This window comes from Taeniopygia guttata, chromosome 5, assembly GCF_048771995.1.
Source record: "Taeniopygia guttata chromosome 5, bTaeGut7.mat, whole genome shotgun sequence".
Taxonomy (NCBI): domain Eukaryota; kingdom Metazoa; phylum Chordata; class Aves; order Passeriformes; family Estrildidae; genus Taeniopygia; species Taeniopygia guttata.
Genome location: NC_133030.1, coordinates 12,765,653 through 12,793,626, shown reverse-complemented (window position 1 = coordinate 12,793,626; position 27,974 = coordinate 12,765,653). Strand labels below are relative to the sequence as shown.

The 27,974-nt window shown below is 64.1% G+C and overlaps 2 protein-coding genes across 4 annotated transcripts; one reads left to right on the top strand and one right to left on the bottom strand.

Moving 5' to 3' along the window:
- Positions 1–578: 578 nt before the first annotated feature.
- PLEKHG3 (pleckstrin homology and RhoGEF domain containing G3) lies at positions 579–8,767 on the top strand. 3 transcript variants are annotated; one of them, XM_072930674.1, is made up of 16 exons: positions 579–681; positions 3,174–3,470; positions 3,559–3,659; positions 3,762–3,831; positions 3,915–3,961; positions 4,059–4,209; positions 4,395–4,529; positions 4,644–4,826; positions 5,035–5,127; positions 5,211–5,297; positions 5,410–5,443; positions 5,529–5,636; positions 5,799–5,873; positions 5,964–6,002; positions 6,120–6,394; positions 6,644–8,767. In XM_072930674.1, the coding sequence occupies exons 2-16, from the start codon at positions 3,252–3,254 to the stop codon at positions 8,201–8,203; spliced, it is 3,177 nt and encodes a 1,058-aa protein (XP_072786775.1). In that variant the 5' UTR covers positions 579–681; positions 3,174–3,251; the 3' UTR covers positions 8,204–8,767. The 3 variants fall into 3 exon arrangements, with proteins under 3 accessions (XP_072786775.1, XP_072786773.1, XP_072786774.1); XM_072930672.1 differs by having other exon boundaries at positions 5,799–6,002; XM_072930673.1 differs by lacking the exon at positions 579–681 and adding an exon at positions 1,623–1,722 and having other exon boundaries at positions 5,799–6,002.
- On the bottom strand, positions 8,721–27,476 carry SPTB (spectrin beta, erythrocytic). The gene is made up of 36 exons (XM_032748987.3): positions 27,282–27,476; positions 23,756–23,953; positions 23,530–23,681; positions 23,180–23,353; positions 22,979–23,070; positions 22,816–22,896; positions 22,609–22,724; positions 22,302–22,414; positions 22,035–22,222; positions 21,836–21,953; positions 21,320–21,478; positions 20,936–21,238; positions 20,636–20,786; positions 19,677–20,544; positions 19,457–19,594; positions 18,617–19,376; positions 18,322–18,524; positions 18,155–18,245; positions 17,935–18,081; positions 17,166–17,429; positions 16,818–17,033; positions 16,641–16,730; positions 16,270–16,545; positions 15,796–15,926; positions 15,342–15,546; positions 14,886–15,260; positions 14,501–14,745; positions 14,282–14,420; positions 14,125–14,209; positions 13,834–14,030; positions 13,639–13,748; positions 13,280–13,361; positions 10,448–10,617; positions 10,196–10,369; positions 10,082–10,124; positions 8,721–9,596 (listed from the first exon to the last, which is right to left on the bottom strand). Exons 2-36 carry the CDS (start codon positions 23,901–23,903, stop codon positions 9,426–9,428), a joined length of 6,975 nt encoding a protein of 2,324 aa, XP_032604878.3. The 5' UTR covers positions 23,904–23,953; positions 27,282–27,476; the 3' UTR covers positions 8,721–9,425.
- Positions 27,477–27,974: the final 498 nt, after the last annotated feature.

Below are 27,974 nucleotides of genomic sequence, written 5' to 3'. Positions count from 1 at the left end.
GTGGGATGGAGCGCTGGGACCAGGCCCCACCCGTGGGCACCCATCCTGCCTTGGCACCGAGGGGTGCCCTGCATCCACCCCGTGGCTGGTGGCAATGGGTGCCTGGGTCCCTGTCCGTGTCCCCTCGGGCAGGAATAGGGGGTGCCCATGGTTGGGGCTGGGACCCCTTCGGGTGCTCCTGTCCCTTGGGAAGGGACCCCACGGGTGACCCAGTGGCTGCGGTCTCCCATCCACCGTGCTCGGTGCACCCCAGGACAGGATCAGGACCGTCCCAGGACCGTCTCGGGACTGTGCCTGCACAGTACCGGGACCACACCAGAAGCACGCCTAGTTCTGTACCGGAACAGTACCGGGATCATGCCAGAACCGTGCCGGGACAGTACCTGAACCATCTCTGGACCTGGACTTTGCCGGGATCGTGTCAGGACTGTACCAAGACTGTACCGGAACCATGCCTGGACCAGACCGGGACCGGGACAGTACCGGACCGTGCCCCGCGGTCACGCCCGGGCTCGCTGCGATAACTGTCCCGCTCCCATGCCCGGGAGTCCCCATTCCCGTTCCCAGGGCCGGGCGGGGCGGCCGCTGTCCCCGCCCCGGGGCGCTCCCGCCGCTTCCTGCGGGCACGGCCGGGACGGGGCGGGACGGGACGGGTCGGGGCGGCGGCGGTAGCGGAGCGCTGTGAGTCCGGTCCGGGCGGGAGGGGGGCACGGCCGTGGGGTCCGCGGGAGGGGAGCCAGGAGTCCTCCCCGGGAGGGGGCGGTCCCGACGGTCCCCGCCAGACGGGGGTCTCCCGGTGGGGCAAGATCCGGGGGTCTCGGTGCTGTTGCATCCCGGGGAAGCGGGAGCCGAGGAGCCCGGTGGAATGGGAGTCGTTGCATCCCAGTGAAATGGGATTCCTGGGTTCCGGTGGGGCGGGAGCCGTTGCATTCCCGCGCGGCAGGATTTGTGGGTCCAGGTGGAGCAGGATCCGTGGGTCCTGGTGGGGAAGGAGCCGTTGCATCCCGGTGGAGCAGGATCCACGGGCCCCGGTTAGGCAGGATTCGTGAGTCCAGGGATGCCCGGAGTGAGGCAGGAGCTGGGGGTCCCCACCAAGTGGGAGTTGGGGATACTGGGGCACGGGACAGCAGGACCTTGGGGTGCTGGTAGACCCCCGGGGCAAGCACCTAAAGAAATTTGGGATGTCCTCAGGCCTAGCCGGGGGTGCAGGACAGGCTGTGGCATGTGGGGTGACCCTGGACAGGGGTCCCAGTGGGAGGTGGGGGTGTCCTGCGCCCCTCCTTCAGGATTAGGCGGCGCGACGCCATGGGCGCCGGGCACTAAGAGGCTTTGTCAGCCCCGCTGGTCGGTGCCGCCTTGTCCCGGGAATGCCGTGACACGGGGACCCCCGTGGTACCGAGCCCCCCGAGTCGCCGCGGGCGGGAACGCCGGCGCCCAGCCCGTGCCCGCCGAGCAGCGGCGGTGCCAGCCGGGGCCGGGAGCGACGGCGGCGGCAGCTGCGCCCGAGCCGGCGGCGACCTCCCCGCTCCCAAGGCCGCTGGGATTCTGGAAAATGCCTGGAAATGGTGAACCGCCTGCCCTTATATGGCTCCGGCGGGCTGGCGCGCCGCGGCCCCTCTCCCGGCGTGCCGTGCCGTGCCGGGATCCTGGGAAAACGCCGTGGGCTGTGCCTCGCGCCCCAACTCCCGCGCTGGAATGTGCAACGGGGACGGTGATCCCACGGTAGAGAGAAAAATCCCACCTCCCTCCCGCCGGCCCGGCAGCACAAACTTGGCGCCTGCCTCAGTTTCCCCCACCGGGGAGCTTTGGGGATCCACCGGAGCCCCGGGCGATCGCCCGTCCTCTGTGGCGGGGTTGGGAGGGTCGGGGGCGTGAAGGTCACAGCTAATCCCGACCGGAGCAGGCGGGAGCGGGAGGGCTGCGGGCGGCCGCATGCCCACCGAGCTGATACTGGGGGGGTAAGAGGATCAACACCCCCCCCCCCCCCATCACCGGGGCGGGATGACGGTGGCGGACGGGCCCAGGAGAGTGGCCGCGGTCCCGGTGACGTGAGACCGGAGCCGTAATCCCGGTGCTGTGAGCGGATTAGGATGGCCAGGGTTGGTTTTCGGGGACGAACTATGGTAGCCACAAATCCCCGCCCCGGTGTTGAGTGGGGGAGGTCCTGTCTGGTCCCTCCGTGCCACCTGGGGGTCTTTTGTCTCCTCCGGCAAGGTGGGATAGGGGTCGGACACTGCCGGGAGGGATGCTTGGGGTCTACTGTCTCTGGTGTCACCGGCTGGGTGCCCCCCCCCGAGGTCGAGGTGACCCTGTGACCGGGTGTCCCATGCCTGTAGGAGTGAGGAATTTAGGGGCTAGGGGAGCTGCTCCCAAATCGCCCAGATCTGGGGTGCCCAGGAGGTGCCTCATGGCACGGTTGGATGTGCCAGCACGCAGGGTCCCGGCTGTGGCACCAGTGGGGATATGGGCCCCAACCCCACTTAGGAGGCACCACGGTGGCGTTTTGGGGGGCTCCTGGCGTGCTCGGGGAAGCCCCGGGGAGGGCGGTGGCTGGATGGCGGCCACGCGGCACGGTGGGTGTGGGGAAGCGGCGGCGGGAACCGGCCTGACCGGTTGGGTGCCGGCACCGGGGGTGCCGGGGGGCTCGGGCGGCCACGCCGCCGGCGCAGCACGTGGCCCAGCTCAAGGTCACTGTCGCCAGGGCCACCCGCTGCGGTGACCGGGCTCAGTGGCCTTGACACTCCCACATGTTTTGCCACTGGCCGCTGTTTTCTGGCTGTCCCAACCGTGTTTGTGGCACTGAGCGGTTTCGGTGGCACGGGAGGATCCCGGTAGCACCGGTGGTCCGGAAGGGCGAGCCGGCGCTGAGCTCACCTGGAAGGTGTCCCGCGGGCGCGGCGGTGACGCACGGCCCCGGTGGGTGGGGGCAGAGGCGCTCGTCCCACCCGGTCCCAGCGCGGTCCCCGGGTCTGGGATGAGGAAGAGCTGGAGTCCCAGATCGCAGCATTGGTGGGCTGTGCAGAGACTCCGTTGTGCTGTACCCAGGGATTTTTGGGGTTGGGGGATGTTAGCACCCCTTGGCATAGAGGGTTTGGCCATCAGGACTCTTCACCAGACTCTTCACCCATATTTGGGGGCTCTCCACACCCCCTAACCCACCATTCTCCCCCCAGAGCCGCCCTGTGCCCCACTGGTGCCAGGGGATGCTGCGATGCCGGTGCCCGCGTGCCCGCAGCGCCCTGCCCTGAGCCATGGAGGATCCACCCGGCACCAGGACCGAGGTGTGGGCTGAGGGGCTCCATAATGCCAACAACAACGCATCCCCGGGGGGGTGGCCAGGTGCCCGTGGTGGGCACCCCCTGGCAGCTTTCGGGGGTCCCGGGGCCAAGCCCAGCTACCTGGACCGTGTGGTGCAGGAGATCGTGGAGTCAGAGCGCACCTACGCCCGTGACCTGCGCAGCATCGTGGAGGTGGGTGCCAGGGGGTACACAGGGGCACACCCCTCAGACATGGTGTGGGGTCTAGGGGTGCAATGGTGCTGCCATGGGTGCCTGGCAGGGTTACCTGGGCAAGATCATCGACGCGGAGGAGCCGGTGCTGCGACCGGAGCAGGTCAGCGCGCTCTTCGGGAACATCGAGGACATCTACGAGCTCAGCAGGTGGGGGAGCAGGTGCCACTGGGAGGTGACAGGGGTGCGACCCTGTCCCATGGGTGTGGGGGGGGCTGTGGTCACCCTCTCTGTCTTCTCTGTGCCCCCCAGCACCCTCCTGCAAAACCTGGAGAGCTGCGCCAATGACCCCGTGGCTGTGGCCGTGTGCTTCGTCACCCGGGTAAGGGCACAGGGAACCTTGTGGGGACACCGGGGGGGACACCTGGTCATACCAGGCTCTTACTGTGTTCCCCTTACATGCAGAGCCAGGAATTTGCCATCTACACCCAGTACTGCAACAACTACCCCAGGTGGGTATGGGACACCCCTGGGTGAGCAGGGTGGTGGGCAGGGGGCACTCCGGTGAGCAAGGGTGGGCAGGGATCTGAGCCTCCTCCCTGCCCGCAGCTCGGTGGCGGCGCTGACCGAGTGCATGAGGAGCAAGGTCCAGGCACGGTTCCTGCGGGAATGCCAGGAGCGGCTGCGCCACGCGCTGCCCCTCGGGGCCTACCTGCTTAAGCCTGTCCAGAGGATCCTCAAGTACCACCTGCTGCTCCAGGTGAGCGCCTGGCGCCCGGCACAGCACGGTGTGGGCACCTGCTGCGGCGTGGGCGCCTGGCACAGCCTGCGGTAACATAGGGAGGGGCTGTGGGCATCTGGCCCGGCTACCAGGGGTGGCACAGAGACATGGCTTGGGTGCCTGGAGCAGTCCAGGCATGTCCTGATGCCACATGCTGTGCCCAGGAGATCGCCAGGCACTTCGAGCACAAGGCGGGGGACGACTACGAACTGGTGCTGGAGGCCATTGACACCATGACCTGCGTGGCCTGGTACATCAATGACATGAAGCGCAAGCACGAGCACGCCATCCGCCAGCAGGTGGGCATGGTGGGGGGCTCCAGGGAGACGCCACAGGAGTGGTGGGTGGCACCAGGTGACTGAGATGGGGACTGTGGCAGGGGTGCTGACAGCCCTGTCTCTGTGTCCATGCAGGAGATCCAGTCGCTGCTGCTGGGCTGGAAGGGGCCGGATCTGACGAGCTATGGGGAGCTGGTGCTGGAGGGCACATTTCGGGCACAGCGGGTGCGCCATGACCGTGCCCTCTTCCTCTTCGACAAGGCCCTGCTCATCACCAAGCGCCGTGGTGACCACTATGTCTACAAGAGCCACATCCCGGTGCGGGATAAGGACAGGAGACTGTGAGGGTGATGGGGCGGGGGGAGCCCCCTGGGTGCCAAGGACTCCTCTGGATGCCTGGGATGGAGGGACAGGGTGGGTGCCAGGAACTCCAGTGAGTGCTGGAGTTGGGGGAACTGGGGAATGCGGGGATGCCAGTGGGTGCTGGGGTAGGAAGTTCCAGGGATTCTGATGCCTCTCCTGGCAGTGCTCCTCACTGATGCTGATTGAGAGCACGCGGGACTCACTGTGCTTCAGCCTGGCACACTACAAGCACGGCAAGCAGCAGCACAGCCTGCAGGTAGGGGAGCATGGGGTGGGGGTCACCCTGGGGACACTCCGGAACCCCCTGCCCGACCCCACCGCCCTCCCTGTGCCCCTCAGGCCAAGAGTGTGGAGGAGAAGCGTATGTGGACTCACCACATCAAACGGCTCATCCTGGAGAACCACCACGCGACCATTCCCCAAAAGGTGAGGTTGGTGGGGTGGGCACCTCAGTGACACCAGGGACCCCCTGGCACAGCAAAGGGGAGCAGCTGTACCTCACCTTTGCCCCATTTGTCTCCATCCTCCATCCACCTAGGCTAAGGAAGCCATCCTGGAGATGGATCTGTTCTGTAAGTGTCACCAGTGCCCTATCATTCCCTCTCTGCCCTGCTCTGTCCCCCCCATTTTCCCTGGTGTCACTCCCTGTCCCCACAGATCCCCCGCGCCTGCCCCGCTGCAGCCCTGAACGCCTGAAGAAGAGCTGGTCCTGCCAGCCCCTGGGTGACACTGCCACCGAGCCACTCCAGGGACGCCGGCAGTCTGGTGAGAGCCACGTGTCACCAGTGTTCCTGCAGTCCCCATGTGTTCCCACCACACTACCCCACTGCCACCCCTTCACCGGTGCCAAGCTGTGGCTAGGTGACACCAAAGTCCGTAGGGAGGGTGGCACTGGGTGCTAACAGTGCCTCGTCCCTGTTCCCACAGAGCCCTTCCAGCACCAGGGGCACACGGAGACGCTGCTGGAGCGGCTGCAGGGACACGGCGGGCGCCGGCAGTTGGGTGTGGACAGCGGACGGGATCAGGGGGCTCGGGGTGCTGATGAGTCGGGGGACACGGGGATGATGCCACTGTCTCCTTCCCTCCCCCCAGAGCCCACCAAGCACAACCTGTGGCACCTGGGCGAGCAAGGTGAGCTGGCACGACCACTGCACCAGTGTGGCAGGCAGAGAGGGTGTCTGCGGGCCATGGGGGGAATTGTGGGTGCTCCCTCCACTAATATCTGCTTTTCTCTATCCCTGCTGGCAGGGCTGAAGGTAAGGCCGGGTCTGGTGGGTTGGGGTGCCCAGTCTCTCCAGCCCTGGCACGGGGCGCTGAGCCTGGCGCTCACCCCCACACAGAACACCAGCAGTGACGGGGTGCCCCTGGAAGTGGGGGAGCCACGCCAGCACCCCAGAGCCTGGGCAGTGGTTGAGGGCATGGTGGAGGAGGAAGAGGAGGAGGAGGAAGAGGAGGCTTTGGGCAAGGACTGCCAGGAGGAGCTGCCAGGGTCCAGGGATCTGCTGGAGCCCCAGGAGGAGCAGGTACCTACACCAGCCCTTCAAACCCCATGGAGGGCATGCAGAGCACCCCAGATCACTTCTGGAGCACTCCCACAGTGGTACTCCTGGGGTACCCCTCCCCGCACTACCAGGACATCCCACACCATCCAGGGCACCCTGTGTTGCTCCCAGTGCCCCCTCCCAAGGCCCCATGGCTTGGCTGGGATTTATCCTGCGTGGAGCGCCTGGGTGACCCCCCAGCTCATGACTCCCCACATTTGTCTTGCCCAGGCTGGGGAACACCCATGGGTGCTGGAGGGACCCAAGCGGCCGAGCAGCTGGGGGCCAGGGAGCTGTGAGAAGGTCAGTGCGACCCCCCGGCCCCCACCCGTGAGTGCCCAGGGACCCAGCACCCACACCCCTAACAGCAGTGCTGGGGAGCACCCCAAGGTCCCCAAATCCCCATCCCTGGTGGGGACCCTGGTGCTGCCCAGTGGGGATAGGGAACCGGAGCACGCTGCAGAGGATTTGCAGGTGCTGAGCAGCGAAGAGGAGGAGGAGGAGGAGGGGGAAGGAACCGCCAGCATCCTGCCACCCTCAGTACTGGACCAGGCCAGCGTCATCGCTGAGCGGTTCGGCGGTGGCAGCAGCTTGTCCCGAAGGAGCAGCCTGGCGCTGGAAGGGACCCTGGGACGCACCCCCAGCCACGGTGGCAGCACCCTCAGTCTGGATGGGGGCCCCCCACTCGAATCTGCGGAGCCCGGGGAGTCCCGCAGTGGCATCCCCTCGCCAGAGCCCTTTGTCAGAGCCCGCCGGGAATCTCTGCTCTCCAACCGGGACCGCCTGCTCCTCGACAAGATCAAGAGCTACTATGGCCATGCCGAGCACCGCGATGCCGGTTTTGGGGTGCACCGCCGCGAGAGCCTCTCCTTCATCCCTAAGGGGCTGGTGCGGAGCTCCGTGTGCCGCCTCAATGGGCTCCCACGGCCCCCCGAGAGCCCTGAGCCCCCCACCCAGCCCGAGCCATCAGAGCTGTGCCAGGAGAACGGGGCACAGCCTCCCGAGCCGCTGCTCATCCTGGAGGAGGATGATGTGGGCACCGCGGTGTCACCCCCAGTGCCACCCCCACAGCTGGTGCTGATTCCCCCTCACCCGGGCACCAAGGTGTACCAGCTGGCACGGCAGTACAGCCTCCGCATCAAGAGCCGCCGGGCCGGCACCCGCCGCCCCCCGCTGCCGCCGCAGGAAGATGGGGAGCCCCCCCCCAGCACCCCTTCGCTGGCCGTGCCGCAGGACGAGGCACTGGTGGCGTCCCCGTCCTCGCGTGCCCCCCACAGCCCCTCGAGCCCCGTGGGCGCCGAGCCCTTTGCCTGGCCCGATGTGCGGGAGCTCCGTGCCCGTTTCGGTGCCCCGCGGGCGCCGCTGGTGAGCCGCAGCCGCTCGCCGTCCGAGGGTCCCGGCCGCGGTGGGCGCCCGGCCGGGAAGGAGCGGGGCAGCGGCCGGAGCCGCAGCGCCGAGGCCAACGGGGGCTCCGACGGCCCGAGCCCGGCGCCAGCGCGGTACAGCAGTGACGGGGCGCTGTGGGTGGCGGCCGAAGCCCCTCTGGGCACGGGGCAGCGGGTGCTGGTGCTGGAGCGGCTGCCAGAGCCCCCCGCCTACGTGCAGATCCGGTCGCCCACCACGCGGGAGAAGATCTGCCTGAAGGCGGTGGTGGAGCGCTGCAAAGCCTACCAGGCGTCCGAGGAGTACCGGCGGCGCTGCCCCGAGACCCCCGGCAGCCCCGAGCCGCTGCGGCACGGCCTCGTCAAGGACCTGCGGCAGAAGTTTCAGACCCTCGACGCTGCCAGCTAGGGGCAGGAACGGGTAGAACGGGTGTCCTATGGATTCCAAGGGAAGGAGCACCCCGTGGACCCCCAACCTTCCTGGGAGAAGGGGCACCACATGGATCCTCAATCTGCCTGGGAGGAGGGGAAGCAAATGGACCTCCGACTTACCTGGAAGAAAGGGCACCCCAGGGCCCCCTAGGCTGTTTGGAAGAAGGAGCCCTTTGGGAATTTCCGATCTGCCCAGGAGAAGGGAAACCCCCGTGGACCCTCAGCCCTATTGGAAGAAGGAGCACCCCATGGAGCCACTATGTACCTGGAAAAAGGGACACCCTATGGCCCCACAGCCCACAGGAAAAGGGGAACCCCATGGACTCTTCCAACCCACCTGGCAGAATGAGGATCCTTGGGACTCCCAGCCTGCTCTGGACAAGGGACACCCCCTGTTCTCTCTGCCCACAGGATCAGGGCCACCCCAAGAACCTCCCACTACAAGTACCAGAGGCCCCCACCATGCTCCGCGGGCACCCAGCACTGCACCCCACTTGCTTTCACATCTTTATTAGAAAAAAAAACCCAAACTGAACCCAAAGTTCCTCTGTGGTCGCCTGCCTTCCCCCCCCCCCAGGGTGTCTCGGCCCAGCTGCAGGGTGCAGGGGGCCCCCCCACCCCGGCTGGGGGGGCACGGGATGGGGGGTGCCAGAGAGGGGCCCCCATGGGCTGACGCTCTTTGGTTGGTGCCCGCAGGGGCCAGGGGGTCCCCCCTCTGCACCAACGTGCTGCGGGGGGAGAGTTATGGCTTTGGGGGCACCCATGTACCCCCCATGCGGGTGCTGGGGGGGTCCATGCACACCTGTGGGGTGCACACCTGTGCCGTGCGTGCGGAGAGGGGCCGGGGGTGCACCTGCATGCGGGGACACACGTGTGCAGACGTGTGCGTGCAGGGACACGTATGGGCACGGGGGGCACACGCCTGGGGGGGGCCTGCGGCCACCTCCGCACAGGGGTGTGCCTGAAGCATGTGAATGTATGTATATATATAAATACAAATATATATATATACACTGTGCACACAGACATGTGTGCTCGTGGCGGGGGGGCTGGGGGGCTCCTGCCCATGCGTGACCCCCGCGTGCCCCTCTACACCTGGTGGCACCTGTACAGGCGCCGCACACGCGTCTCCTTACGCACGCATGGCCCCGCTGGCGTAATGTGGGGTGTCATCCCCCCCACCCCCGCCATCCAGGGGGTTATTTCTTTTTTGGGAAGAAGCTGAAGCGTTTCTCCTTGTCCTTGCGGGGCAGGTGGGCTTCAGGGGGGGCTGGGGGGATGGGCAGGGGGAGGCTCTGCACCTTCCCACGGCTGCCCTGACACTCCATGATGGCTGCACTCAGCCCCTGCAGCCAGGCCTGCAGCTCCTCCTGTGGGCACAGGGGATGGTCAGGGGGGGCCTCCCTGGCCCCCCAACAGAGTGCCAGCCAACCCCAGGGCCCCCTGGGTGATGGTAGTTTCTCCAAGTCTTCTACAGGCATCTATGTCCCCTTGGGCACTGCCAGCCCCTCACTGTGTCCTTGTGGCATCCCTGCCATCCTCTGCCTCTCTGAGCATTGCTGGCCACTGCTGACTACATCCCCCAACCATCCCTGCGTACTCCAGTCACTGCTGGCCACTGCCACGTCCCTGGCAACTACAGCCACTCCATTTACCCCTGGGCACCACTGGTGTCCCCCTGGGAACAACGAGGTACCCTGTGTCTCTCTGGACCTCTCTGACCACTCATGTCTCCTGAGCACCACTGGCCACCCCACGTCCCCATGGGCACTGCTGACCACCACAACATCTCCCAGCCACCCCGTGCGCCCTGGGTTCCACTAGCCAGCCCGTGTCCCCGCAGGCCACCCCTCACCTCATCCTTGCCATGGAAAAGCCACTCGCTGCCATTGCTGAGCCTAGGGACAGAGCACAGACACCAGTGCCAGGCATGCCCACTGTGCCACCCCGCAAGGTGCCGCACCCTCACCTGAGCTTGAAGACGTGTTTCTTCTTCTTGTAGCCCGCGGGCACCTCACAGCGGGCGTCCCACAGCCCCAGGGGCTCCTCGCCCTGGCACGGCAGCCCCAGCGCGCGGCTCTTGGCGTCCTTGAAGAAGGCGAGCTGGCCGCCCCGCAGGACGCAGTACCGCGTGCTCCATGACCTGCACCAGCGCCGTGTCACCCTGGGGACGCCGCCCCGCTGGGGACACCGCACTTGCCGCCACCGCTGCCGTGCCTACCGGTTGGATGCGCGCTTGGTGGCCGCCTCCAGGTCGTGCTTGCGGCCAAGGTAGCCCTCCAGCTGGACGCTGCTGACACGGGCAGGCAGCGTGGCCGGCTCCTCCGGCTCCTCCCGCGGTGGCCGTGGGGTCGGTGTCACCGGCTCCTCGTCACCTGTCCTCGATGCCAGCTGTTGCAAGGCAACAGCAGGGTTATGCCGCAGTGTCACCCACCCACTGCCACTGACGGACCTGCAGCAAGGCATTGCCCCCTCCCGTGGTGGCACTGGGCACACAGGTTGATGTCACACCAGTGGGACAGGGACCTCAGTCTGGTGGCCTGGGGGTGGGTCACCCCCAGGTCTCCATATCAGTGACATCACCCAGCTCTGTAATGTGGGAACTGGTGTCACTGGGAGGACCCCAGTGAGTGGCTGGATGCCAATGACCCCACCAGTTCCGATAGGTGGGAACTGGTGACTGCTGGGAGGACAGCTCAGCATCCCCATGCCAGATGTGATCCCCCACTGAGTGTCTGGGATCCTGCAGTGAGTCCAGCCCTGGGACCCTCTGCGCAATGCCGGTGACCCACCAGATCCAGTGTGTGGGAACTGATGGCTATTGGGAGGACACCAGTGAGCATCTGGGACATGCTCCAGTGTTGTGTCAATGTGTGTGTGTGTCCACGTGTCCAGCTCCAGTGTGCAGGGATTGGTGGTTACTGGGAGGACCCCAGTAACCCAGTAAGCCCCAGTAAGCAGCTGGGACAGGGTCCAGCCCTAAGATCCCAAGATCTCAGTGCCAGTGACCCCACCAGCTCTGGTATGTGGGAACTGGTGGGTACTGGGAAGACCCCAGCAATCAGCTGGGACCCTCAGTACAATGCCAGTGGAGCCACCAGCTCCAGTACACAAAAAATAGTGGCTGCTGGCAAGACCCCAGTGAAAGGCTGGGACATGGGCCAGCCCTGGCAGGCCCCCATTTTGGTGTCAGTGTCTCCTCAGATTTGGGGTGATGAGGTTGAACCAAGCTAGAGGAGCAGTCCTGGGAGCCACTTCAGTGTTGTCACCAGCCATGGGGACATGGGGACAGTGGGAGGTCTGGTTGGGGACTATGGCATCAGTGCCATCATCTCAAGGCATCAGTGGTGCTTGTTGAAGGGGATGCCCATCCAGCTGCGTGCCACAGGAGAGGCTTGGCCAGGGCCCCTGTCCCCAGGGAGCTGGGAGATGCCCGTGTCCCCAGGCAGGCAGTGATCTTGTCCTCAGATGTGTAGTCAGGGTCTTGTTCCCAAGCAGGAGAATGTGATCTTGTTCCCAGGGCAGCAGGGGATGTCTCAGGTAGAGGGGGCTCCTGTGCCCAAGCAGGGAAAAGTGTCTGTGTTCCTGAGCAAGCAAAGACCACCCTATCCCCGAGGAGCCAGAAGATTCCCATGTCTCCCAGAAGGGAGAGCAGGACCCTGTCCCCAAGGAGATGCCCATGTCCCCGAGCCAGCAGAAACGTTCTTGTCCCCAAGGAGGTTCCCAAGGATCCAGTCCCCACTCAGGGAAAAGTGATCTGGTCCCCAGGGATCCAGAAGATGGCCATGTTCTCAAGCAGGCTGGCAGTAAGCAGAGAGCACTCATGTCCCCAAGCAGTTGAAAGTGGCCATGTCCCCAAGCAGGCAGAGAGGATCCTGTTCCTGAGTAGCCAGAAGATGCACATGTCCCTGTGCTGGCAGAAATGATCTTGCCCCAAGGAGCCAGGAGATGCCCAAGTCCCCAAGCAGGCAGAAGAGGCAGAAGGAGTTCCTGTCCCCAAGGAGCCAGAGGATGCCCATGTTCCTGAGTAGGCTGGCAGTAAGCAGAGAGGGCTACTGTCCCCAAGCTGATGAAAATGGCCATGTCCCCAAGCAGGCAGAGGGATACACTCTCCCTGAGCAGCCAGAAGATCCCCATGTCCCTGATCAGGCACAAATGAGCTTGTTCCCATGTAGGCACTCAAGGATCCTGTCCCCGGGCAAGGGAGAGTGATCTGGTCCCTGAGGAGCCAGGAGATGCCCATGTCCCCAGGCAGGCAGAAGAGGCAGAAGGGGTTCCTGTCCCCAAGCAGGCAGAGCCACAGAGAGCCATCATGTCCCTGCACAGGCAGAGCACGTGGGAGGAGCAGAGAGCTATCAGCGAGCACAAGGGCTGGCACACAGTGACAATGCCCTGTGGGCGACAGTGATGCCTGCCTGGAAGGGTGACAGTGCTGTAGGGTGTAATGATGCCCCACAGGGTGCTGATGCCTTGTAGAGTGACAACGTTCCACAGGATGATGATGCCCCACAGGGTGACAGTGCCCCAGGGGGTGACTGCTCCATATGGTGACTGTGTCTCTTGGGGTGACGATGCTCCACAGGGTGATAATGACCCAGAGGGTGAAAATTCCCTGCAGGGTGCTGATGTCCTCCACGGTTCCAATGATGTCCCACAAGGTGACGATGCCCCACAGGGTGAGGATATCCCATACAGCAATGTTGTCCCTTGGGGTGACACGGTGACCCCAGGGCAGACACTCCAACTCTGGCTGCTGCACGGATCCCAGACACACACGTACACCATGGATGCCACCCCTCATGTCACCCCAGGAGTTGGGGCAAAGGGGACCTGCAGTACCCCGCTGCCCACCTGGCCTTTTTGGGGTCATTCAACATTTATTCAACACAAGGCAAGGACAAGGTGAGGGTTGGGAATGTGAGGATCTGTCAACACAGTGAGGTCATGGTCGCAGGGGGTGCCAGGAGCTGTGGGACATGCAGGGACACCTTTTTGCATGCAGGGACACCTTTTTGGACGTCAGGGAAGGTAAAAGCTAAACTCAAGAACTGACCGGCTCTGGTCCATCCGTGGTGGGCAGCGAAGTGTCCTGTATGCTCACATCCTTCTTCTCCTCTTCCTCTTCCTCCTCCGACCTGCACAGGGAGACAGTCGGTCACCATCCCTATCCTAGACATGATCCCAGAGGGCTGGGGCTGGCTGCTGCTCTCCTGTCCCCCCTGAGGGATGAAAGCCCTGTCAAGGTGAGGCTTGACCTTCATCTCTCCTCTTCATCAGCATCAATTTATTGCTTGGAAAAGGCAAATTGCTAAAAAGCCCCTTCATGCTACAAAACATCCTTAATGGTTTGAGAAGAGGGATGTGGAAACAGTGTCCCTGGTCACATGGAATGATGGTGGTGGCATCCCTTACCCAGCCTCCAGCTCCCCATCCAGATCCAGGCAGTAGTCGGGAGCTTCAGAGCGCGTCGTCCCGTCCCTCACCAGCCCCTCACGCAGAGACCGCCCGCCAAGGAGCTCCAGCTGCCAGGCAAGGAGTGAAGCTGGTAAGGGATGGGGGGGAGACTGTGGCAGGGCAGGCAGAGGCCTCATCCCAAGCCTTTCTCACCGTTGTCAGCTTCCTGAGGGCGGCAATGCGCTCCTCCCAAGTAGCAGAGGACTTCTCAAAAGCCTCATGCCGCTTCAGCAGCTTCTCCACCGCATCCACCGTCTGCCCGTAGTCGCTGCTGGCCAGGTAGGGCTCCTGAGCTATGAGCCATGACTCAGCCACCGAGGCATCGCGGGAGAACTGGCACACCTCCAGCACTGTGGAAGGGATGGGCATTGCTCAGCCCCTGGACCACCCGCCCCACTGTGCCCGGCACTGCCATGCTCCTCCCGGCACCCCCAGCACACTCACGCAGCCGCAGACGCTCCCAGCGCTGCTCCCACGTCTCCATCATGGCTTTCCTCTTGTCCACCAGCTCCACCAGCTTCACCTTGATCTGTGAGGGAATGCTGTTAGGGAGTGGCCCAGATGGCATCACCCCACCACCTCCCATGCCTGATTCCCTCACCTCTGGAGAGTCCTGGTGCTTGCGCTGAAGCAGTTTCTTGCCCAGCTCGATGCAGTTGGTAAAGTTCTTTCCCCGAGCATCCACCTCAGCCTTAATTCCCTGGTGGTATTTCATCAGCAGCTCCACTGAGGAGACATCCCTGAGGACACAGAGGCGCCAGGGTCAGTGGTGCCATCACTTCCATGTCCCATCCTGAGTGCCCACTGGGTGCCTCCATACCTGGGTTTCTCCTGTGTCTCAATCTGCCGGACAGTGCTCTCCATCCAGGAGAGCAGATCCCGTGCCATGCTGAAGAAGCGGTGTTTGTCAGCCGTGTCCGTCAGCCGTGCCCGGCGCCCGCTGCACGCTTCTAGCAACTCCTGCAGCGCTCGGGACACCTCCTGCTCCTTCTCCTGGATTCCAGCCGCCTTCTCCCCGGCATAGGCAGTCTGCAGGCGTGCTGCTGTCTCCCGAAACTGCTGCACCTGCACGCACCACAGAATGGCTTGGGTTGGAAGGGACCTCAAGGACCATTGAGCCCAGCCTCCCACCATGGGTAGGGACACCTTCCACAAGACCACAGAGAATGCTGAGTGCTGACATCCATGTGAGGTTGGAGCCTGACCTGTGCCTCCAGCAGCTGGAGGTCCCTCTCAAAGGCATTGTGCATGCGGTGGAAAGCCTCCACTGTGCCAGCATCCTCGCCTAGATCCTGAGGCAGTTCCTGGCGCCGGGTGGCGATGAGGGCCAGCAGCTCAGCACCGTCGTAGAAGTATTTATGGAGGTCATGGGAGGCAGCGAGGAGCTGCATGCGGGTGTCAATCAGCTCCAGGAGGTCAGCCCAGCTCTCGTTCAGCCCATCCTTCCACTCAGCTATGGTGGCTGCCTCGATGTGCCCCGCATCAATGAGGTCCTCAATGGTCAGGTTCACCCGGTCCACACGCTCCTGCCCCACGCTCCCTGTCTCCCGTGCAAACTCACGAAACTTCTCCCGCAGGAGCTGCATGAAGGGAGGAGAAGAGTGAAGTCGCCCCCCTCAAGCCACCCACAAGTACCACCTCATCCACACCATCATTCTCACCATGACATGGTCCAGGTCCTGCCCCATCTCTGGGGAGGAAGCAACCACATCGCGCTCAGCAATCCACTGCTCCAGCTCTTCCACCTCCCGCTTCAGCTGGAAGAGGTGGGACATATTCTCCAGGCGCCGGCGGCGCTCCTCGGCCGCCTCCTTCAGCCCCGCGTAGTGCTTGTCCACCTGGCCCTGCAGCCGGATGATCTGCTCCCTGCGCGGCCCCGGCACACAGACACCCAGTTCTCACCCACGAAAAAATGTCCCCGACCCACCCGTGTTGACATCCGGGGGGGCTGGGGGTGAAGGACCCGCTTTGTGCTCCCCATATCCCTCTCCAACCACCTCCCTGCCCAACTGGAGCAGCTGACACTGCCAGAGCTCCAGCCAAGCCCCCCACCCACACGGTGCTGAGGGCACGGGATTGCCCCAAAGGACAGGGGACATGTGGTATAGCACCTACCCCTCAGGGTGGCCAGCAGAGAGCAGCTGCTGCGCCCTCCCCGCCAGCTCCTTGATGGTTTGTCCATAGTCCTCGATGGAGCGCAGCTGCCGAACATGTCTCTTCAGCATCATCAAGCAGCTCTCCTCATCCTATGGCATGGAAAACATCGGTGCCATCAGCACCTGGCATGGCTGGGGAACAGGAACTTGGGTCTAGAGTCAGCGCCTGCCCTACGGGAATGTCCTGTCTCCATCTGATGCCACAGGGAGCAATGGTGAGCTCAGTGGGGCATGGCATAGAATGGGATGGATGCTGTGTAATGGCTCGGGAATGACATGTAAGAGCAGGACACACCATGGTGTGTCACATGTGGATGATGTTCGACAGAACAGCGTGGCACTGTCTGGTTCAACACTGGGCGTCCCAGCAAGGCACGGCCCAGTGCAGCACAGACCCCCCAAACACAGAGCACCACGTGGAATCACTCCTCACCTTTGGTTTCTCCTCAGGTCCCATGAAGAGCTCCTGCTCGCTGACCCAGGCCTCAGCCTCGTCAGCATCCAGGTAATACTGCTGGGCCTCTTCAGCCTCCCGCAGGCGCCGGTGCCGGGCGGCTGCCTCCTCCTGCAGCGTCGCCCACAGTGCCTGCAGCTCCTGCGCCTGTGCCGCCAGCTCTGGGCCTGGCTCCTCACCACTCCCCGCTGCCTCTGCCCGGCTCAGCACCTCGCCCAGGCGGGGGGCATGGCCCGCCAGCTCCTTCTGCATTGTCTGCCAGCAGGAGGGAAGTCACAGTGAGTCACCCATGGGATGGATCCCGAGGGACCACCTGGGATGGTGGCTGTTGCCGCAGTACCCAGGCTCACCTCATTCCTCTTGGTCAGGCGCTGCACACTTGGGAGGTCAGTGCCGTGATCCGTGGACCTTGCCAGGGAAAGCCGCTCCTGCACCCACAGCTGCAGGAAGGAGCACCCACTGAGTCCCCTGCAGCACCCATGGGTACCCTCAGCCCGCCCAGCCCCTGCCACAGCAAGGACACTCACCGTCTCATCCTCCAGATCCCGCCCCAGCTGGTACATGGCCTTGGCAGTCTCCAGCTCCTTCCTCTTCCTCTCCAGTGGCTCCAGCAGCTCAAGGACTCGCTGCCGGAGCATCTGCTCCTGCCTGGTGGTATCTGGCACATCCCCAGTACCAGGGGTGCCTTGCCACCCCAGCTCCTCCAGCTCCTTCATCCACGTTCTCACTTGCTCTTCCAGTCTCTGGCAGGGCAAATCCATGTGAGTTAGGGATCTGAGCCAAGATGGAGAACCCCAGTCCCATTTGGGAACAAACTTCATCACTTTGGACTTCCTGCCCCTTCCCAAAGGACCCCATGAGGTGCCAAAACCCACCGTCAACCTCTTCAGCAGCAGGTTGGTGGCCGTGAGGTCCTTGACCTTCTCAGCATGACGCAGCTCCTCCTGCGCCCGCCCCAGCCAGCTCTCCAGCTCCCCGTAGCTCCGGGCGTACAGCGCCGAGCGCTCGGCCTCGAACAGCTGCCGGCCCTTGTCCTCGGCAGCGCTGCGCAGCTCAGCCCAGCGCCGGCGCAGCTCCTCCAGCCGCTGTGTCACCAGCGCACCGTACTGCGGCTTGCGCGCGGCCAGCTCCGTCCCCTCCTGTGGCAACAGCAGAGAGGTGGGTGGTCACTGCGGCACAGGGACATCTCACCCATGCAGCAGGCTGGGAGTATTCCAGTCATGGAACCTCTCAGGTTGAGTCCAACCGTTCCCCCAGAACTGCCAAGGCCATCACCAACCCATGTCCCCAGATGCCACGTCCACACAGCTTTTAAATCCCGCCAGGGCTGGGGATTTTTCCACCACCATGGGCAGTCTGTGCCAGGGCTGCACAACCCTGAAGAAATTTTCCCTGATATCCAATCAAAACCTCCCCTGGCACACCTTGAGGCTGTTCCCTCTTCTCTTTCCCTTGTTTCCTGGGAGCAGAGGCCAACCCCCAACTGGCTGCACCCTCCCATCAGGGAGTTACTGAGAGCAAGAAGGTCCCCCCCCAAGCTTCCTTTTCTCCAGGCCAAGCCTCCCAGCTCCCTCAGCAATTCCTCATGCTCCAGACTCTTCCCCATTTCCGTTCCCCCTCTCTGATCACAGTGTTGGCACCCACCGCCTCAATCTTCTCCAGCCAGCTCTGGTTGGGTGCCAGCTCAGCCATGAATGCCTGGTGCTTCTGCCACTTGCTGTGGAGACCACGGGCTTCTCCATAGGAGACATCCTGAGCCATCAGCATCTTCTCATCCACCCAGGCATCAAACTGCAGGGAAAGGCTGTCAGTGCGCAGCCAGTGGGGACCCCCAGGGATGCCACCAGCCATGCTGCATTCCTACCTCACGGCAGCTCTGCAGGAAGGTCTGTAGGTCGTGGTTGTCCTGCATCAAACCTGCTGCCTCCTCCACCTTGTCCATGACAGCTCCATGCCTGGCAGGGAACCATGGATGTGCGGCATCAATCCCGCTGCCCACACTCTGCCCACCCATCCCTGTGCCGGACTCACCGCTCCTGTAGAGTTCGGCATTTCTCAGAGATCTTCTCAGCAAAGATGTTCTCCTCAGCCACCAGCTTGGTGCCACCAACCACCACCTCTGGGACCTTCTTGGCATTGCTCTCCACACCAGCACGAAAGTTCTGGAAGCGGTGCAGGGCAGCAGCCGAGCCCTCCAGTGTGGAGGGCAGCTCCAGGTGGGACAGCGTGTACTCCTGAGGGGCACAGCAAAGGATCAGCGCATGATCACCCGTTTTTGGGGTGTCTGTGAGCCAAGAGACCCAAAGGACATTGCTTGAGCACTCACCTGCTTGGTGAGGAGGATCTCCGCCTGCTTGGTGTCGCGAAGGAATTCCTGGAAGTCGCGGCACTGGGTGAGGAAGCGCTTCCGAGCCTCTGCCATCTTGCCCAGGGCAGCCCAGCCGTCCTTCACGCCACCCAGGCGTTGCCGCAGCCCCTCGTATTCGGGGTCCGTCTGTCCCCCGAGCACCCGCTCCCCCGCCTCCGCCAAGGCGGCGAAGGCTCCCGCATGGTCCTCGGCGTCGCGCCGGGCAGCTTCGTGCCGCTGCAGCATCTCCTCTGCCTCCCCCAGCGATGCCGGCACCTCATCGACAGCCGCCACGGCTTTCTGAGCGCTGAAGAGCCACGCCTGGAAGTCATCCAGGTCCTGAAGGAAACTCCGGAGCTGCCCGGCTTCCCCCAGGGACGCTGCGCGCTCTGCCAGGGCCGCCTGCAGCTCATCCCAGGCGGAGGTGGCCATTGCCAGCTTCTGGGCCACCTCCGTGGCTGCCTCGGGCCGCTCCTCAGCCAGGCGCTCGGCTTGGGAGCGCAGGGCGGCCAGGCGGTCCTGGGCCACTGCCAGCTCCCGCTCGATGCCGTAGAGCTTGCGCTGGGTGGCCAGGACGCCGGCCAGGTCACGGCCCAGCTCGGCTGTGGCCTCCACCGCCCGGGCTTTGCTCCGCAGCCATTTCTGGGTCTCCTCAGACTCCAGGTTGTAGTTGAGGAGGCGCAGTGCCGAGCCCACCGCCCGCCGGCGCTCCGACACCAGCTCCCGGAACCGGCCCCACCTGCGGGACAGAGGCAGGGGATGGCGGGGAATGCACCGGCACCACGTCACCCGCCTGCCCGAGCATCACTGCCACCGTACCTCTCGTTGAGCTGCTCCCGGCACTGCCGGACCTGGGGGCTCCGGGGGTGCCCGCTAGCCAGGAGCCCATCAGCTGCCTGGTTGACTGCGGCGATCTGGGAAGCCACGGTGGCCATGTCTTGCTCCAGCCCGTCCAACCTGTAGGAACGTCCAGGCTCAGAACGAGCAGCAGCTCAGGACAGGGCACGGCAGCACCGCCACGGCAGGAGCTCCTTCCTACCTGCGCTGCGTCACGTCCAGGTCCTCCAGCGCCTGCGGCACCTCCAGCTCTCCCAGCCAGGTCTCCTTGGAGCCCATCCAGAGATGGCAGGCATCACTCTCCCCAAAAACAGTGTAGAGGTCCAGGGCATCCTGCAGCTGGCGGCCACGGCGCTCGGCCAGGGCGGCAGCCTCGGCGTGCAGCTCCCGCAGGGCCGCCAGCCGGCTCTGCGCCTCGGGGCCTGCACGCAGCTCCGGCGGGAAGCCCTCGGCCTGCTGAGCCAGCCTGTCCAGCTGCTCCCGGGCGGCCGCCAGCTCGTCCAGCAGCTCCTGGTGCTGCCTCAGCAGGACAAGGGTGCGGGATTCATCCTGGCCCAGCTCCTCGGCGGCTGCCCGCCGGCGGGCATCCTGCAGCCCCTCCGCCAGCTCCTCCACCTCCGCCTGGAACTGGAAGAAGCCCTCGGCTTCCCGCAAGCCGCGCCGTCGGAACGCCGCCAGCTCCTCCAGCTGTGCCCACAGCGCCCGCACGGCCGCCCCCCGCTCCCGCAGCTGCTCGGCCGCCCGGCCTGCAGCCGCCAGCCCCTCGCCCACTGCCAGCGTCTGCTCCAGCCGCCCGCCCCGGCTCCGCAGCTCGGCCTCGAAGGCAGCGTGCCGGCGCTGGAGCAGCAGCACGCCGGGCAGGTCCTTCCCGAAGTCCAGGGAGGAGTAGAGCTGCTCCTGCTCCTTGATCCAGCTTTCTGCCTCGTCTAGCTCCCACAGGCAGGTCCAGAGGGAGCGGGATTGCTCCAGCAAGGCTCTTCTCCGCGCCGCCAGTACTTGCAGCTCTCGCCGGCACATCTCCAGGTGGCTCACGCGGTCCCGGATGACTTTGGGGTCACAGGGACGATAGCCTGGGCAAGGAGCAGGGTGGGTGCTCATCAGGACAATGTTCTGTTTTCCCTTGGCCACACCAGGGATGCAGGGGTGTCCTGGCACACCTACCCTCAGCGTCAGCAAAGCGGAGGGTGGCAGCGCTGATGGCCCTGGTCTTTTCTGCCTGTACGGCCATGTCAGCCTCCAGCAGACGGTGGGTCTGCAGCAGCTCCTCTGCTTCCAGAAGGTGCTTCCCAGATTCAGGAGATGCCAGCTTCACCTGGAGGAGACCCTCAGCCATTTTTCACTGACACCCAAAACTCAGCACCAGCACTCCAACTTCTCATCTCCCTCCCCAGTGAACTCCCTCGAACACCTGGTGGGACAAAGACACTTCACCCATGGTGACACCCAATGTCCACAGCTCACCTTGACCTCATCCATCCAGTCGATGCAATGGAGCATCTCCTGGAAGAGGTGCTGCAGGGTGAGGTTCATCTCCAGGCGCTGGCGCCGGGCAGCCAGCAGCTCGAGGAGCTGTTCCCAGAGCCGCAGAATGTTGTCCTTCCGCCCATTGATGCGCTGGATGTCGTGGTAGCCCTCCAGCTCCAGCTCCTTGGCCACCGCCTCAATGGCCTGCACCCTCTCCCTGTAGGCAGCCGTGTCTGTCTCGATGGCCTCGTGTTTCTTCTTGGCCGCCTCCACCGCTGCCAGATCCTGCCCGAAGTTGTCCTGCCCGGCACAGAGCCTGTGGTGAGGCTCTGGTGAGCTCCCCAGGGTGGGAGTCCCTGGGGTGGGTGGTCCCCTCCTCACCTGGGCCACCAGGCGCTGGTTCTCGCTCAGCCAGGCCTCCCGCATGGCTGCTTTGCGGTCAAAGCGCCGTGCCAGCTGCTCCAGCTTCTCCTGACGGATCAGCTCGTTGCGCAGTGCCAGCTCCCGCTCATGCTCCGCTTTCTCCAGCTGCTCCCAGGCCTGAGGGAAGGTGGCACCAGATATGTGGCACCCGTATCCCACATGCCCCCACGCACCCATGTCTTGCTCTGCTGGTGAACCCCAGCATGACCCCCAGGTGGAGGAACACAACCTGCCATGGGATGGATCAATCCTGTCCCAGTATGGATTCAGCATGTGCTGGGATGGACCTGAACTGCCACAGGAGATAGACTCAATCTACTCTAGGACCCATCCCAGCCTGCTCAAGAACCTGAACTGCTTGGGAATGGACCCAATCTGCCCCAAGAGAGGAATTCAGTTTCCGCCAGGAGATGGACCTGACTGGACTACAGGAGACAGCCAGCCCCCAACTACCACAGCAGACGGAGCCCATACCCGGTTGATGTCAGAGACCAGGCGCCCCTCGTGTGGGGTGTAGACACGCTGGTTGTTGGCCCTCATCCGCGACTGGATGGTGAAGAGCAGCACCTCCAGGTTGCCCTTCTCCTGAAACCTGCCCCAGAGAGAGCTCAGTGTTGGGCACCCTTGGGTGCCCCAGACCACTGGGTGGGCATGGGGAGCAGGGGGCTCTTACTTGGGGGGCTTCTCCACAGTGCGGTAGGTGCTGAAGGCTTGCAGCTGGTGCTGCACCCCAGCCAGCGAGTTGGCGAAGCTACGGCTGTTGAGGGAAGCGATGGTCTGCTCAATCCAGGTGAGCAGGTCGGACGCCAGCCCCCCATAGCCCTCGATCATCCGCTCTGTCTCCTTGGCATGCTCAATGACCTGTGGCAGGACCAGGGATGAGCGTAAGGGGCCAGCACCCCAAAAAAACGCTCCTGACCACCTCAACGCTATTCCCTACCTTGCCCAGGCGTCTTCCTTCCACCTCTAGCACCTTCATCTTGGAGAAGTAGTGATAGAAGGCCACCACGTAGGTGATGATAGACTTCTCATCAGGGTTCTCCGTGAACACATCTGCCCAGTGCGAGTGAGAGGTGTCAGTCCTGACCCAACCTCAACCCACTTCACAGGCCACCACAGCCCCATGAGGTCCCTCCTGTGCCCACCCAGGACCTCCTTCCTTGTATTAGGAGCCTCTCTGCATTCCATGGAGCCTGGAAATGTCCCAGGGGAAACTGAGGCAGGAGGATTGGCAGCAATTGCCTCACCTTCGGGGTCGAGGAGAGGGGTGATGCCCAGGTGCCGCTCTGCCACACTGAATGCATGCTCCAGGTTGTGCCGGGCATTGGATTTGGTAAGGTTTTGGAAGTCAACCAGCTCAGGCCTGGGGACAGAGGGCACGAGACAGCGGTGACACACTTGTGGGACATCTCTTGGTGCCACTGCCACCCTGGTGCCTGCTGCTGTGCACCTACCTGTGCCTGTGGATGAGGGCATTGAAGGCCAGCCCGTCCTTCCAGCTTGAGGTAAAGTTGGTGACATTCACATGGGGGTACCTACAATGGGGACAGGGCGTCACTGTCACTCTCTGGACACTCATAAAACCTGATGTGGTCACATGGGGGTCCCACCACCTACCCTGCTGTCTTCATCTGGCACCAGAGCAGCAGTGCATCCCTGGCAGAGCGCGTCTCCCGGCCCTCCTGCGTCTCCACAATGATGTCCTGGATCTGGGAGCAGAAGGACATTCTGGTGTTGGAACTGCAGTTCCATGGATGATGGCTCCCACCTGGGAATGAGATGTGGAGCAGAGGGATGCCCCAAAGCACCTGTCCTCACCTGGAAGCGGAGGATGATGGTCCAGATGAGGCCAAGGACGAGGCGGTGGTTGCCATCCACAATATCGTGGGAGCCCATGTTCTCCAGGTGCACCCGCTGCTCCTTCAGGAACTGCAACGCCTTGTCCACATTCTCCAGGCAGTGGATCCGCATCCGGCCCTTGGTGGGCTTGGGCTGGGGCATGACAGTGCTCAGCACCCTCCCTCCCACACCCGGTACCCCAAGCCCTGCCCAGGGACATCCCTACACCCATGCTGCCACCCCAACCTTTGGCCAATGCCAAGAGAAATAGTGTAGCCTGCCATGGCAGGGCACAAGTCCCAGGGTCTCCAGCTGGATGGGATTCCTACCAGAAGCTCTCCTGACAGCACTTCCAGCAGCTTGATGAGCACCCGCCCGTCCCGGAGGTCCATGTAGAGGTCTGAGATGCGGCAGGTGACACGAGCCAGGTGCGAGTTTACCCATTTGGTGAAGGTTTTCTTCTGCACAGCCTCCCGCTCATCTGGAGGGACAGTGGGAATGGGGTCACCAACAGTGGGGACAACCCAGGTGGGACCAAGGGGACCTGCCACCCACCTGCGAGGGCTTTGATGCGGGAGCGCTCGAAGAGCCGTGCAGAGCTATTGTCATTGTCCAGCTCATCGTCGGACGCGTCCCAGCGGACATTGATGCGGCTGTACTGCTGCTGCAGCTCCAGCTGCTCATAGTCATTGGCCGAGGTCATGGTCCCAGTGTGCCCCGGCCCGGTGGCCGTCGGCTACCGGTGAGAGGCCCCTGGGGGTCAGCGGAACCGTGAGCATCAGTACAGCTGCTGTGGCTCGCTAGCCCTGCGGCACGTGGGGATTTGCGGCTCAGAGCCTCGGGATAAGCTGCTCAGAGGGATTTAGCCTCGCCCCACCCAGGTGTTGGGGGGGCACCTGGCATCTGCCCGCTTCAGGACCACCATGCTGAACCCTGCTGAGCTGTGCTAATGGCTATTTACGGTGCTACGTCCCCACCCAGGTTCCTCTGCCCAGCTGAAACTCCAGCCTAGGTCCCAAGAGGTGTGCCCCCAATCCTTGGATGCCCCCAGGGAAGGGGCTGCTGCTCACTCCCACCCCGACCCCTGCGCTGCACAGGTGAAGCCAGCACTGGTGGCAGAAAGTGGGTGACAGCTGCTGGCAGGGGGGTGGCACCCACCTCCGGGGACATTTGAGACACAGATAGGACATGGCTGGTATCTAAAAATGCCTCTGAGCAGCTGTCGGTGGCTGCTGGGGCCCCTGAGGGGTGCGAGGAGATGGCCTGGGGCTTCCCACAGCCAGCAGCACATCCAGGACGTCTCCAGCAACCCAGAGCTGCGCAGAGCTCTCGGTAGTGGGTGCCAGGGGGAACCCCATGTGCCCCAAATCCCTGCTAATCCTGTGAGCTGTGACAACCCATGGGCCCCCAGGTCCCCCTCGGATGCCCCGGGCATCCCCCATGTCCCCCCTGGCAGGGTTATCGGGGCGGCCCAGGCTGTGCCACACCCCAACTCCTCACCCTAATCGGGGTGGCACAGGCAGGGCCTTGGCTTGGACCTGGAGGCACTGGGAGCGTGCAAGGACATGGAGGATCGTGCAGGGGTGCAGGCAGCACAGCAAGGACACTTGGGAGCACACCAGAGTGTGCAAGTGTGAGGAAGGGCATGGAGAAGGGTGGCAGAGTGTGTACCTGTGAGCCAGGACATGCAGGGACTTGTCACGGCGTCCACATGTGAATGAGGACATACAGAAGTGTGACAGAGTGTGCCTGTGAGCAAGGACCACACAGGGACACACCAGAGCGTGCACAGGTGAACAAGGACAAGCAGAAATGTGCCAGAGTTTGTGTGTCTGAGCAAGGACATGCAGGAACACACCACAGTTTGCAAGGGACACACACGACAGGCACTCACGTGGGTGCAGGGCCATGCAAGTGTGTACCAGAGCAGGCAGGAGGGTGCTGGAGCTGGACCTGCAGCCCCACATGCCGTGACTCTGTGCCTCTGCCAGAGGACCCAGCTCGCCCTGGCATGAAAGCTCTCTGGGACATCAAATTTGCGGATTTTGCCCCCAAAACTTCAGGGACTGCCAGCAGTATGGGTGTGCTAAGTTGTGTCGGGTCTCTGCAGGATACCTTTGTTCTGATTGTGTCCCCGACAACACGGCAGCGGGGCCATGGCTGTGAGCATCCCAGGAGGAGGAAGAGGAGGAGGAGGAGGAGGAGGAGGAGGAGGAGGAGATGACGCCGAAGGGAGCCACACCAGGCCCATGGGAGCATTCTGAGCGCGGGCGCTCACCCACCCTTTAAATCTCCCTCCGCCACTCGGGCGCCTTCTGAGCATCCCTCCCTGCCACAGCCACGCCGCCACCAGCACCCGCCACTCGGGAATTGTCATTCCTGCCGCTCAGCGTGCGGAAAGCTGGGAATGCCAGCATGCCGGCCTCGCCGCCAGCATCCTGCAGCCGTGGCCCGGGCAGCGTCGCCTTCCCCGGCCAGCGGCTCGCCTCGGTGAATCAGCACTTCCCGGTGAGGGGCTGGCACCATGCCACCACCACAGTCCCCCCGCCGAGCATGGGGAATGTCCCCCCACACCCCAAGAGTGGCCGGGGCAGTGGTTGGCACCTATGGCACCCTCAGACCCGTTCCCTGGCTCATCCCTCACAGCCACAGCACACTGCCGGCAAGCCCATTTCCAGTGCACAGAAACTCATCAGAATCCCCCAAAACACCCCGAAATTCTGCCCCATCACTGCCACCCAGAGTCTGGCGTGTTCCCGTTGCTCCACTTTACCAAAACACTTGGGTTTGGCATCTCCCCCATGCCCAAAAGCAGCCATGCTCTGGCTGGGAAGGGGCAGGAGCTGGGGGGCATCCCCCAGTCCCCCAACAGTCTCCCGCTTGCCAGGTGCAGGGCCAGGGCCGGGAGCAGATGGCTCCTCTCGGCACGGCCGCGCGGCACAGCACGGGGCAGTTGGGCATGGAAGGGCACGGCACAGCTCCTCCGGCAGCGATGCCTTGCCCTGGCCAGGGCTCTCCAGCCACACTCCCACCCACCAGGAGAATTTGGGCTTCCCCAGGGCCACATGCCGGCCATGCCAGGACTGTCCCATGTCACCCAAGCCGGTGACACGCACACGTGCTGACACTCCACAGACATTTTTGGCTATAAATAGGCCTCCCCTGCGCACGGCGCTAGCCGAGCCCTGCTCCCTTCTTAAGAGCTGCCCCCCCCCCCCGTACCCCAAAATCACCAGACAGTGCCCAAAAACTGCATGATAGCAATAAAATACTCCGTGGGGGGCCATGCTGGCACCCAGCAGGGTTTTCTGAGTCTCCTGTGCTTGCCACTGTCTTCCAGGGTGCCCAAATCCCCTGATTTGGGAGCTAGAGATTTATAAAGGGAAAAACTGGGAAATCAGGCCTGGGGGACCCCTAGGTTATTGAGGTGAAGGTAATAATTCCCCCAGCCTAACACCCACCCATGAGAATCCTCTTGGCACTGGGACAAGGGGGACCAAGGGCATGGCACCCCAAAAACCCTTCCCAGTAACCCTCCAGTTTGCCCAGTTGCTAAAAACTGGGGGATGAAGTGGGTTGGGTGATGTGTCCCACCAAGATCCTCAGGACTCGGCTTTTCTACCGCGTCCCAACAGTGCTGGGAGCACCAAGGACTAGTATGGGGAGCCCTCCAGGGGTTGGCACCCCAGAAAAAGTGTCCCCAGGGTGTCCCCACACTGTCCCCGGGCTGTCCACAGGGTGTCCCTAGAAAGTCACCGCCACTCGCCCGCCCCGTCCTTCCCGAGAGCAGCCCCGAGGGACTCGGGGTGACGGCAGACCCCCCGCCGCGGGCGAACAGGGGGTTCAGGCTCCCCGGAGGGTTCTTCATCCTCGCCACCAAACTTTCCTCCGTGCCCACCGTCCCCGCACGGTACCGCGCCCGGTGTTCGGTGCCGCACCCCCCACCCGGTATCCCCGGGGCGGCCAGCGCCCGCCGGTGTCCCCCCCCCTCCGCGTGTCCCCGGGGACCGGCGTCTCCCACTGTCCCCCAGTGCCTCCCGTGCTCCCCGGAGCGGCGCATCCCGGTGCCGCGGGGTCTCACCTGCGCGGGGCGGCGGGCGGGCGAGCGGCGGCGGCGGCGGCGGGGCCGGTGCGGGAGCGGGGCGGGGGGAGCGGAGCCGCCCTGCACCGCGATATAAATAACATTATCTGGGCGCGCAGGGACATTCCTACCCGGAGCCGGCGGCGCTGCCCGGCCCCGATAGCCCCGCTCCCCCCGGGAGGGCCGGGCCGAGCCGACCGGGCGGGCGGGGACGGGGATGGGCGCAGGGACGGGGACGGGGACGGGCCGCCCGCCCCGCAATGCAGCACAGCGGCGCCCCCCGGCCGCCAGCGCCACCGGCACCGGCAGCAGCACCGACACCGGCAGCACCGGCATCGGCAGCACCGTTGGCGACAGCATCATTGGCGGCGGCACCGGCGCCTGCAGGCTGCGGAGAGGCGCAGCGCCCCGCCGACACCGGCGGGGATCCCCGGCCATCCCCTCCGGCCGGCCCACGTATCCCCCGCTAGCCCTGGATGCCCCCCAGCTAGTCCCAGGCATCCCTCATCTAGCCCTAGGTGTCCTCCACTAGCCCTGTGAGTTCCCCAACTCGTCCCAGGCACGCCCTAGTTAGACCTCTGTGTACTCCAGCTCGTCACAGGCACCCCCTAATTTGTCCCGGCTGACCCCCTCTAGCCCTGGATACCCCCCAACTAGTCCGTGGTGTCCTCCATCTAACCCAGGCAGTCCCCA

Coding starts and splice junctions, on each gene's coding strand:
- PLEKHG3 (XM_072930672.1), top strand. CDS start 3,252: ATGGAGGATCCACCCGGCACCAGGACCGAGGTGTGGGCTGAGGGGCTC. Junction 3,832..3,914: donor CCGTGTGCTTCGTCACCCGG/GTAAGGGCACAG, acceptor CCTTACATGCAG/AGCCAGGAATTTGCCATCTA. Junction 6,003..6,119: donor GTGGCACCTGGGCGAGCAAG/GTGAGCTGGCAC, acceptor CCCTGCTGGCAG/GGCTGAAGGTAAGGCCGGGT.
- SPTB (XM_032748987.3), bottom strand. CDS start 23,903: ATGACCTCGGCCAATGACTATGAGCAGCTGGAGCTGCAGCAGCAGTAC. Junction 14,746..14,885: donor TCCAGCTGCTGGAGGCACAG/GTCAGGCTCCAA, acceptor TGGTGCGTGCAG/GTGCAGCAGTTTCGGGAGAC. Junction 10,125..10,195: donor AAACACGTCTTCAAGCTCAG/GTGAGGGTGCGG, acceptor CTCTGTCCCTAG/GCTCAGCAATGGCAGCGAGT.